Source organism: Chaetodon trifascialis, chromosome 12 (assembly GCF_039877785.1).
Source record: "Chaetodon trifascialis isolate fChaTrf1 chromosome 12, fChaTrf1.hap1, whole genome shotgun sequence".
Taxonomy (NCBI): domain Eukaryota; kingdom Metazoa; phylum Chordata; class Actinopteri; order Chaetodontiformes; family Chaetodontidae; genus Chaetodon; species Chaetodon trifascialis.
This window is the reverse complement of record NC_092067.1, coordinates 18884110-18896518: the sequence shown is the minus strand read 5'-3', so window position 1 is coordinate 18896518 and position 12409 is coordinate 18884110. Positions and strand designations below refer to the sequence as shown.

Genomic DNA, 12409 nt, shown 5'->3' with positions numbered 1-12409 from the left:
AATGATGACATCTCCTGTCTGGCCTACAACTATCGCAGGCCACATAAACACCTCAAAATAACTCGGCCGTAACAACAGAGCCAAAGGCAGTCTCATCTGTGTTACCTCATGTAAATTAGAAGTGAGAGGAGTTTGAGGACTCAGACAACAGCGATACTGGCTGTCTACAGTTGTGTGCATCATTCAAACATAATGTGCAAAAGTGTGGCTCTGAAAATATTCAATTTTATGGTTGATTTGGTACATTTTTGAGATATTTAGAGCGCTATAAAAGGCCTGGAATTAGGCCATATTTAGGAAAGGCCATTTTGGGCTTTGATATGTAGGTCATTAATGGTGGTGAGTCCCGAGGAGCCACAGGTGCCCATCTGAGGGGCCCCAGGGAAATTCAGCAGGCTCCTGATAAATGTTTTTTGAGTGAAACTTGTCTTTGATGCTTTTTGCTTATAACTATGCATGTTAAACATTAAAAAAACATTAAATCTGTAAATACACTGCAGATACACAGCAGCTGACAGACAGGGGAGATATTATGCAGAGAAATATTAACTTTTTATGGGTGAATAAGTGTTTATGCTACTTTATAAAAGGGAAGCTAAAAAACAGAACCAGAAGAATGCTGAGCTTTCAGGTTTCATCAGGACTCACTAATAAGACCATCGAGCGCGTAATGTTTATGAAAGTAGTTTAAAAACATGCACCATTTACTGCATACAGCCATTAGAAACTGAGTATAATTAGCCGATAATTAGCCTGATCAGCCACCATCAGTAATCAATACAAAGATGCATTATTAGACTGTAAACCATTCATCAAACCAATAACGAACCGCAGCAAATGAATGTCAAACCTTATCATTACTTTAGCAGTGACCTTCTGTGGTAGTGACAAAATAAAAAAATACACAAACAGTATTTGAATTAAAGAGAAGCTCTGCGCCCTCCAGGGAAAATATTACACCAAACTCCCTTTAAGAAATATGACATTTAACTGTTCCTTACACACCTGCAAAGAGGCATTACTCTAGAAACACAAGAGTAAAGACGTCATATGTCAACAGTCTTCTTGTCCATTCGGCATCAGTATAATCCAGAAAGATGACCTGCATTTCTGTACAAACTTTACAGACTTAGGAATGAGAGGTGAGCTGTATTAAAAATTAAGATTCCTCACTTGAATACGCGCCAGTTGGTGTATCAGGTACACGCCGAATTAAACACGGACTCATAACACTGTTAATTCTCCATGTAGCCTCAAGGACAAAATATGGTGTGTCCCCCGAGCGTGTCAACAGTGAGTTTACAGCAGCCTTTCTGATTTTAATGCAAGACGCGCTCCTGTCGACATCACTGTCATTTCACATAGCTAGTGAAAATAGTTTAGAGTTTTCAATATTTACTTGCCATTTTGTCCCGTTCCCTTTCCATTTTTGGCTTTGTGTGCTCCTTTTGCAGCATGGCACTGCGGTAAGTGGAAAGTCAGATGTCACAGCAGCTTAGAAACCTCACAGTTCGTTAACACTAAGCAAACTTTGAAGCTCGATGTAAACTTTAAAATGCACATGTATTAATATTTAAACCGCAGAGTGTTTAGCTGCTTGTACTTTCCCATTATGTTAATTGTTAGCAAGCGGGTTTGCTGTTAATGTTTATGGAGTGGAAGAAATCTTTCACTGTTGCTGATGTCATCGGTTTGTTTGCTGCATGTCAGGTAATTTTAATGAGGAAATTCTCAACTTTATTTTAAGGGCACAAGCCAGTTCAAAACTGACCGTGTGGTAGAAGCGACCACACTCCAGGGCATCCACAGCACTGGCCGTTCAGCAGTGGCATAATTCCTGTCGTGCTATAAAGGTTCAACGTGGAGATATTTGAGTATGCTGTAACAGTAAATCTTTTGAACCAAGTTGCTCATAGCAGCACACTGTTTTTCTGTTGTGATTAAAGATTAATGCAACTTTTTTTTTGCATGCAGCAGAAATGTTTGTTGTTGTTTTTTTCTCCCAAGACTATTGCGGTTCAAAAAGTGATGCAAGCCTAAGATCCAGACAAAAACAAAACCTTTCAATTTGCAAGCTCCATACATTCCCATTCCGGTAAACAGCAAGTCTCGTTAAACGACAAACAACAACATTTGATAGAGACTTCTGAAAATTGATTTTGGTGAATATTTCAGTGGGGATTGCACATTGTCATTTAGTGGTGTAAACAAGGTTCTGAGTCTCAAATGATGAGGGGATGATATGCTGTGAAATGGAAATCTATCCATAGCTGAAGCAACCTGACAGGCATGACAGGATTTCCAACACGTCTCCACACTCCACCAAGATCAAACATTCAACGGCATAATAAATGGCAGCAAAGCAAATCTTCAAACGTGGCTGATTAGATCTGATATAGGCTGTAAGTGTTTTTAAACGAGGGATTAGTGAAGGGAATTTTTCCCAATAATATGTGATTTAGCCATTCAGCACTTGGCCCAGTACTGCTGGTACAATGTTGAGTACAAAGCTCAAAGTGCACACAGAGTGCAACAGCAGTGTTTGACACCATCCACATAACATTACTGACCATTTTTTAAAGCACGCCCAAAAACTGTGCAGGATGCTGCTATTTTCACGAGAACAGTAAATATGCAACAGTGAGCAACTCCCTGCCTTTTCTGTCTTTTTCACTTGAAAGTTAAACTTTAATCATGTGGTATTTTCATTATTTGGGCTAATTAGACCGCTCTAATGCTCAGGCTGACGTTAGGTGGTGCTATGCTAAGGTCACCAGTCTGCATGAACCAATAAGAATGATACAAAGATAGCAAACAACGAAGAAAAGAATATTTGCGACACGTCAATCAAGCTCAGTCCACTCACATCCAGACAGTCCCCGGCAGAGGTCGAATTAGGCAAAACAAGTGAACACACCTGTGAGGGTGGACCCAGGGTGTAGAGCCCTTAACTCACACAAGTTTCAGGTGTCTGTAAACTGATTCACATAACATGCTGGAAAGCCTTTAAAGCAGCCTGTTGTGCAAAATGGTCACCATATGCAACACAAGCAGCATGGGCTACTCAATACCAAATCCAGATAAAAAAAATGACATTTTAAAAATCATACAGCACGCACTCAGGCATATTTGCTTGACCATTCATGACTTTGACATTAGATATTTTCCTCCACAGTGAAGTGGATCGTGTACACCAGGTGGCCATAAAGCTCGCAGATAATAAAACTCAACAATCATTATCTTAACACAGGAATGCCTTTGAGGAAGCCGAGCCCTTACTAAATTAACAGCCTCCAGTGGAGTCATCTCAATCTCTCTGTGTAGGGAGCTTTTGTGGAAAGAACTTTTGATGCATGTAGCAGCATGTGCTCCACTTAACAGTAATAAGGTAGAAATTTAGATCAAGTGGATGAAAGTACTTTTACAGACCCACCATAGCGTATAGGCGCGTATGTAATTGTGTACAATTATGAAGAAAAATCCGAATAAAATGCATTTCCAGTGTTAAAAATTCTACTGAATAGTATGTTTTTGAAGCAAAAACCCAAATGCATGAATATTTAAACTGATTGTGAATAGACACAAAGCTCTTCCTCCTGTGTAACAAGCATCAAATGCACATGTGGCTGCAGCACACAAAGCTCACCCACAATGTGGCTTGCGAGTCAAAGGTTCAGAATTAACATTTTTGTGGCTGCTCTAGGTTGGCTGATTGATTGATTTTCCTTGACAGCACACTGCTGGTGAGTATCTCCCTCATCTACAGCACTGATGGTGATCGTGGAGCTCTGCGGCCGGTAGTGAAAGCTCTAATCAACCTTCCACATGAATCAATGCAAAGAGTTGCGCTATTTTAATGATGATTTCATAGCTTGACCCTTTTGAGCTTTGGCTTCAAACTTCCAAAGATCAAACAGGGTCTCAGTGAGATGCATTAGTCAAACAAAACATTCACACGCAGCGCTTTCACTTTGCAAATCCATTTTCCGAGGATGGATTGCTTGCTTGATTTTTCATGCCTGAATCTATCTGCCGGGGAAAAAAACAGTCCGAACAACGTCAGATGTATGAAACAAAGACATCATCTCCAAATTTACTGGGTACAAGCAATCTCCTGCTCAGGAAAATTCTACATCTTAAGAAATCTGGTTAGTAAATGAGATTTGTGAATGTTCATTAAAATAAATAGAGCTGCTGCCGACTTCACAAGGAAGAGAAATGGAGGAAAAAAATGAATAAAAGTAAAGATTATGAGAAGAGATCTGTTGATGGGGAAACCGTGCTTGTTCAAACCTGGCAGTGAGTGAGTGGAGCTGTGTTAATAACTGTCTGCAATCCCAGTTGGGTTGATGTGAGGGATTGTCTGATATGTTGCTTTGAGAGGAGGCACACAGGCGAGTGGCAAAAGGTGATTGGTTTTTATTGTTCTCCTAACAGCCGACATCTCGCCCAATTTTGTTTGCGAAATCCCCAATCTTTGGAGTTGTGTTTGTCTGTGGTTAGAAACTCTGTGTAATGGTGCTGGGTTTGGTCCCCAGCCTTCCTACATGACACAGTGTGTACTGTAGCTGAGCAGGAAAAACAGTCTTTTGCATTTCATAGTCATGGGGTGGCTGGATCTCAATATAAATTGGGAGGAAAAGTTGAATCAGACACTTGCATTCATTCTCATGCGCAATTCAGAGTCTATTCAATTACCATACAAACCCAACACTGAGTCTGAGAAGCCACTGAGGCACCGCATACAGCAGGAAATTAATTTGGCAAATATGAAAGTAACATATTGAGAAAAGTGCGATGTGGTGAGGTGAGAGACATTTATGCCTCAGCACCTAACAAGAAGCTTTTCTTTGTCATCTGAGTTATTATCAGTTTTCCCATTCTGAGCTGCCCCGCTCTGTGGTAGACAAGGACCGCAATTGTGCTGCTGAGGTCCCAGACCAGTCAATATGAAAGACAAAAGTACAATAGAAAGCAGACATCAGTTCAATCATTCAATCTGTGGCAGAGAAAAACACAGAGTGAGGCAGTTATGTAGCAGCTGTCTGGGAGAACAGGGAGTAGCATCGCTCTTATTGAACTGAGAGAACAATAAAATATAACCTGGGGGGCAGATCCCGCTGTGTCCCACACAATCAATAAGACTATTTTAAACCTCAGTGATGCTGCGTGTGTGCGTTTGTGTGTGCACGTGGAGCACGCAGGTACGCACACACACGGAAAGCATATATAAAAGACAGGCGGACTGCAAGCTTATGCAAAAAGGCGCAGGAGTGTTTCCCTGTGTGTGTAATGACACACACACTACCCACACCACACACAGAAGCACACAGCGTGAAACAGATGTGTGCTCTTGTACACAGAAGAACCTTTTACTGCATGTGTCTAAAACTGTACCGCGACACCCACAGCACACAAGCACACAAGCACACATGCAACTCTGAACGCACACACACTGTCAGGCAGACGCACACACATTCTCACACTGTCACCCACTTAATGATTCAATCTGCGGCTGCTCTACTGTCTACTCCGTCTGTCTGTCTGTGTATGTGTGTGTGTATAGTGTGTGTGTGAGTGAGTGTGATATAGGGTGTGTAATTAAAGCAGCCTCGGGGTTGTCATTGCAGCAGCTGATTTCCATAAAAACTGCATTTCATTTTATTATCTGATTCGGTGTTTGGATAAAAACTGAGCTGAGGCAATCCACTGAACTCTGTGAGGGGAAATACTAAACTTTGAATCTGGATCTGGATTCTGTCATGGTGCATTTCTGTGCAAACAGAATATTTAATTCAAGATGATTATAGTGAATACAAGTAATGACTTGAACAGAAATTTATGAACAGAAATATGAAGCAATTATATTTATTACCTAAGTGGGTTTTCTTCACCACCTTAATTTCTATCTTTATTCCACTAATGAAACACAGGATTGCTAAAGACAAAGGCAAAGGAGTGATTCTGTATGTGATATTCCAAACTTTTTAATTTTAGCGGACTTCATGCATGAATGCCAGCAGTGAAGGACCTTTTTTAACGATATTTAACGCATGATATCAGTTTATTGATTTACTGGAACTACTTATATTTGTGGGGTCTCTTACTTTATCGGTTCTTACAGTACTATGTGCATCCTTAACAGTGCCCATCCTGAAAATGTTTAAAATGAGGGAATAAGTGCAAAAGAACTGTAACAATAAATATACTGTCAGCATAGAGGACGAACAAATGATCCTAGGAGCGGCTCGGGAAACTCACCTTGGTTGCACTGGCTGAAGCGAGTGAGGACAATTCCAAGAAAGAGTGAAACGAGGAAAAATCTGTTTCCAGAACTCATGTCTGCGCCAGCATCGAGCTTCATCTGAGGTACTAGCCGAGAGGTAACGTGGTCTGAGAAAAGCGCGGCTGGGTCCACTAAATCGCACCGATCCACCGGTCCCGGTCCTTACATTTGGTCCCAGTTGGAGAGAACTGCCGGGTGACGGAACAAGAGGAGATCCATCCCCCTACCTGGAGGCAGCGGCGGCGATTGCGCGGAATGGAGAGATTTTGGATAAAGTGGCGAAATTACATAGAGTGAAATCAATTTTTTCAGACAGGGTGACAAACACCTTGCGCCTAACAACTTTGAAGACCTCCCATGGACTTCAGTCAGCGACACTGCATTGTTTCAAAGCTACACTAAAAAGCCCTCATCACTCTGGTGCGTCTCCGTAGCGCACGGAGTCAGCGTGTCAGACTCTAGAAATCCCGCTGTTGGCACCACAGTGTGGCTCGGACTACCTCCCCCCTGTCTCCAGCCCGGTCCGCCGCAGCAGCGAGATGAGGACGGCGAGCAGAGCAATGACTGGGATGCAGCGGAGAAGAAACTGAAGCGGCGGATATAGAGGGAGACTGTGCGCATCTGTGCAGGATGCTCGGCACTAGAGGGGGTTAGCTGACAAGGCAATGGCGTGTGTGCGTGTGTGTATGTGTGTTACCTCATTGGTTCAAGTGCAGGGCTTCCCAAATTTTTCCACAAGGACCTCAAAACGGTAAAATAGACCCGTGTCCCTGCGTGATACGATTTATGACCCGCTGAACCTCATCTGAGAGGGGATTCTGTTAGAAACGGTTGTTATATAATGTTAAATATTACCAGGGTTGCAAAAGATGACGCTTATTTGAATAAAATAATAACTCTAAATACATTTAAACTGTACTTGCTGGCGATCGCTTTGAAACCAATGAACCACGAAACTTAGAAAAAGTGAACAGATGCATTTACTCTTTTTTTTCCCGATTTGAGTTTGACACAATGTGTCTATTTGAAAACAGATTTATACATCAGACCACATAAATTATGTGGATCTACTGCAATACTTTGTGACCGAGAGCCACACTTTCAGCCTGCTGCACCTTAGTTTTAATCAGCCAGTCTGTACTGTGGCAATGATGACATATGGAGGTGAATTCTGGGGCCATAGAAAGTGAATAATGGATGAAAGAAATTGGCAGCTTTATGATTTATGGGGATTTTTTGATTCACAGCTTAAGTCCTTACATCAAGTCCTAATGCACAGATTTGATCACACCTTGCGATCACTGGATCTCATGTAATTGTTTTTCTAAGTCCAGTGAGTATAATGATATTGACCCTTGACAGCTCCTCCAACATTTTGAGAGCAGCGCTTTTTATCATGACTATGGAAAAAAAAGTTAGATTTCACAGATCCTAACTGGACGTGGAATACTCGTCTCATGTTGAGCGTGTCCCTACAACAAACTTTGTCTCAGAGGAAATGTAGCTTCACATCCACCCATTTGCAGTGCAACAGTGAGCTGCGCCACTTGCCAAGCCGCCAATGTCAGCCAAGATTAGGGAAGGTCTTCCTCTCATCTTCATGGACGTCTCATCGAGTGAGCAAGCAAACCCTCCCCAACCTGACCGGGTTAAACAAAGCGCCGCTGGCTGCTGTGATGAGACCCAGTCAATCAGGACATAGGAACAGCTTCCTGTCAGCGTAGAGGAGGTAAATACATCAACATCACAATCTGTCACCACCACTTAGCTCCCAGCCAATCACCAAACAATTCAGAGGCACTGCCAACTGACTGCTGACTTTGTGCGGCGCAACGTGCAAACACACTGGAGGACGGAGGGTTGCAGAGTAGAATATACTGACCACAGCGGCTTGTTGTAGCTGGAGGGAGGCTGCACACTCTACAGAAATGGATCAAGCTGTTAACGTCACTGTGCAGATGTATTGCAGCTATAAATAGATGTATAAATGTTGTGGTGCCTCGTCGCGAATGTGCGTGCTGGAGATTTGTCATTGATGGGGACACAAAGTTAAATATTCAAGGCACTTTCACACCATGCCGTTATACCTCAAAAGCAATATATTTCGATGGAAATGTTTGGCTTTTGGCCTGAAATTCTTCATTTTCACTATATTTTGTCTGTAGTTTATGGCTTCTTTTAGTGCCCACTTTGATTCCCAATACAAACTCATGACGTACTACTACTGTACTTCTTGTGCTGTTAGTACTAATACTGCTACAAAAAATGCAAGGTACAACATATTGCAGGTGACTTAAATCACGTCTCATCCCTGTAGAGGGTGATGACTGAGAATGATGATCAAAGAGGGCAAAGTGTTGAGAAGAGGTCCTCTGCTGCCACCCCCCTGCAATGATTTGGTTTCCTTTGCTGTAATGCTGGTCAATGAGGTGTGACTGTAGTGTATAGGGGGCCTAACTGTGAGCTATGATTCCCCGTGTCCAGAGAGAACAAGCTCCGTCCATCTGTACTCATCACAAGCAAAGAGATGGAATGAGACCACATCAGCACATCTGACAGAGACAATGAGACTTTATAGTGCTAATGGCTTCACTAATGTCCTGTTCACAATGAAGTACCGGCCCATACAGAACGGCCCCACACGTGGAGTGAATCCAAACTGTTAAAAATGTAGGCCTAAAGGAAATTTTCACCCCGATGCCTTTCAATACTGTTGATTCTGGGATCATTACAGCATGTTGTTTGGAGGCGTATTTAACAAGCATGGCTTTAGGGATGGCAGTGTTGGTGTATAGGCCAGTTGGTCGGTACTGACATTCACATTCCCCAAAGGGTGAATCCCAGTGACTTTGGTAATCCCCTGATTTTTCATCTAGTGCCACAGCTGGTCAAAGTTTTCACTTATGAAGTGAAACATCATATTACCCCCACATCCCCCAGAGGCACTGGCACAGCATTTTGTACAGACATTCATTATTCCCAACTGATGAGTCTCAATGCCTTGGGTGATCCCCTCACTATTCCCGAAATTTGTAGTTTTAATTAAAGTATCTTCACAACTATTGCTATGACATTTGGTAAAGACAATCACGTTCCCCTCAAGATGAATTACAGTAACTTTGTTGTACCCCTGACTTTTCACCAACCATCATCACCAGGTAAGACTTTTCATTTGTCCAGTACCGTCCATTTGTGCAAAGCTAAAAACAACCCCATAAGCTCCAGCTGTCAGCATTAGCATGTTAGCATTGTCACTCTGAGCATTTCAGCAAGCTGATTTTGGCTCAAAGCACCGCTGATCTTCAGTACAGCCTCACAGAGCCAGCAGCCTGGCAATGGACTCTGGATCTGAAACTTAATTGTCAGTAAATGATAAACATCATGTTTTGGTGCATTTTGTACTTACTCCCACAAAGCAACACACTACTGTGATTCCACTGCTTTTGGTGGTGATTAAAGTCATAGTCATATAGTAGGTGAAAATGAAAAACTACATATTTGAGGTCGATGCTGACTGGCTATAGTGACTAGTATATTCAGGGCATAAACATCCATCCATTACCCAACTATCCCTTTTCAGGGCTGTGGGGGGGCTGGAGCCTATCCCAGCTGTCAACAGGCGAGAGCCGGGGTACACCCTGAACCGGGCGCAGGGCAACAAACAAACAACCACTCACGCTCACACCCAAGGACAATTTTAGAGTCACCAATTAGCATGTTTTTGGTCTGTGGGAGGAAGCCGGAGTGCCCGGAGAAAACCCACGCATGCACGGGAAGAACATGCAAACTTCACACAGAAAAGCCCGACCCGGGATCAAACCGGCGACCTTCTTGTTGTGAGGCACGCGCACTACCTGCTGCTCCACCGTGCCGCCCGGGGCATAAACATGTTCTTAAAAAATGTTAAAAATGGTTAAAAAGGTGACAAAAGTTGTTCCTAAACTTAGATTTATTCTCATCAGTGTCTGGGGGGACTCTGCAATGAAACATGCATCATAGTGCAGAGAGCTGCTCATACAGCTTTAAGAATTTAATTAGTATGGGTTTTAATTCAGAGTCTGAGCTCTTTAAGGGGGCACTAGTAAGAATATAATTTCTAGCAAGAATACAATTCTGCAGGAATCCATAAACATTTTTATAGTCTAACAGAAAAACGGTCCAATTTAAGAATAGGGAATAACCTTGCTGAATATTAACAGTATTGGTATTCAGCTTCAAAAGCCCAATTTAGTCAAACTCTTGTTGATGGAGTCCAAGCCAAGTGAAGGTACAGTAATTAAACGGGCTGTGAAGTTGTGCTGCCTAAGGACTAATGGAGCACTTGAGCAGGGTTGTTCTGTGTTGACAAAATACAGATCCAGCCCTGAATCCCTGTAGTAACTACTCACTGCTCCAGTGTGACAATTAAAGAAAAGACAAGGCGATATAGAGTCAGTTTTGCTCATTAGATGTGTATATATGCAATTTATAGACGTTCACTCTGCCATGATTTAGTCAAGTTTTAGCTTATTTTTTTGCATAGTGAGAGAAACATGACAGCTCATCCCTCCTCAATAAGCATCTGAGACTCAAAGGGTTTGCAGTGCAACAGTAAATTCATTTTCCTGTTCTTGATTATTGCATTGGTCCTGAAGGAACACTCTGTTATCTGCGTAAAGCTTCATTCTGTTGCCCAAGGCGAGGATGACATTGAATATTTTCAAATGGCATAACACAAAACGGTGACAGTGGAAAAAAACAATTCCTCAAAAACAAACCGTGATTACAGTGCTTCAAAATTGCCTGCAGCAATTTACAGTGTGCCCTGTCTTCCTATTTGTTTCTCAAAATCAAGCTCAGCTTTTGATTCACATGATGCATCTGTATGGAGCTGTCTGTCCCGAAAACACAGGCCCCTGAGGGTGGAGCACACCCTCACCCTTAACCGACACATGTACAGGCGTGGTGTGGGTGCACTGTCATTGTATTGTCACGTGGGCAGAAAAGACAATAGCGCCATTACATTAAGGTAATGTAAGGTAAAAATAAAGTCACGGGTAGAACAAGGTAACTTGTTAACAAAACATAACATTACCATTCATCTGGAGTCATGTTTGTCGACACATGGCAAATGTAAGTCCAATATTCATTCTCCTTTTAGGCTTTTGTCTCTACCAGCTACTGAGGGAAATAGCTCGGTCTTTATCTCCTAAATGTTCCACCTGTTTTTAGAGCTTTTCCACTGAACACAGCTGCCTGCTGTGACCAAAAAACAAAGCTAGATGAAATTCAATATGAAGCGCTGTAAAGCTGAGGGGAGCTGCAGGGTCAGGTGATGATACCCTGTAGGTTCATTACAACGAGGGGCCCCTTTCACACTGTCTCATTGTTTTCACATCGTCATTTAATTCATTGTTATTGTAAGGATATCGATTATAGGAGCTTTTAATAACTTGGAAGCACAAACAAATCAACAAAAACAAAGGGCCCTTTAGCCGGCTGCAGCCAAGTGCTCTACAGTAACACGTGCTGTGCATATCATCAGTGCACATACAAACTACTTGGTGTTAAGCTGTGTCAAGCTCTAGGTTCCAGATCATGGTTTTAAGAGAGCTAAAGGCCTTTTATGGGAGCTTTAACAGTGGAGCTTGCATGATAAAAAAAAATCCAGAAGGAACCGTGAAAGCTGGGGCCACCAGCCTGCCGCGACCTGGAGGCTGCTCACAAAAAGAAATTTCACTTGATATAAATGTACTGTTGTGTTTGCTGGGACTCTAGTGTGGACTCCTGCTCCATGATCCCCTCAACAAAGTGAGAGGAATCGCTTAAAAGTGGTCACTGCCAGGCATGAATTTTGGTCCACAAGCCATTTGCCCGATGTGTCAGGATTTGAAGAAACAGTGCAACTTTGTAAAGAATACTTTTTAAAGACAGCTGCTAACTCAAGCTAACATGACACACTGAATGCTAGAGAGGAATGGTGATTAGTGGCACAAATAACACTAACTGGGGCCACTTTAATGTTAGCTGTATTTCCAAGTGTTGAGAAACGACCTACTGCACTGTATGCCACCACAATATGACAGACACTAAACTATGCATGTTTTGGTTGCACCTTGTCCTCCCACTGTGCACAGAGTCAGC

The 12409-nt window shown here is 42.4% G+C and overlaps 1 protein-coding gene across 1 annotated transcript in view; it reads right to left on the bottom strand.

Moving 5' to 3' along the window:
• epha3 (eph receptor A3) overlaps positions 1–12409 on the bottom strand; it is a 445799-nt gene that overhangs the window by 153711 nt on the left and 279679 nt on the right. Inside the window, exon 1 of the mRNA XM_070976190.1 lies at positions 6262–6918. Coding sequence (XP_070832291.1) covers positions 6262–6364 — 103 coding nt within the window. The 5' untranslated portion in view covers positions 6365–6918. Of the gene's footprint in view, positions 1–6261 lie in introns of the transcript that reaches the window.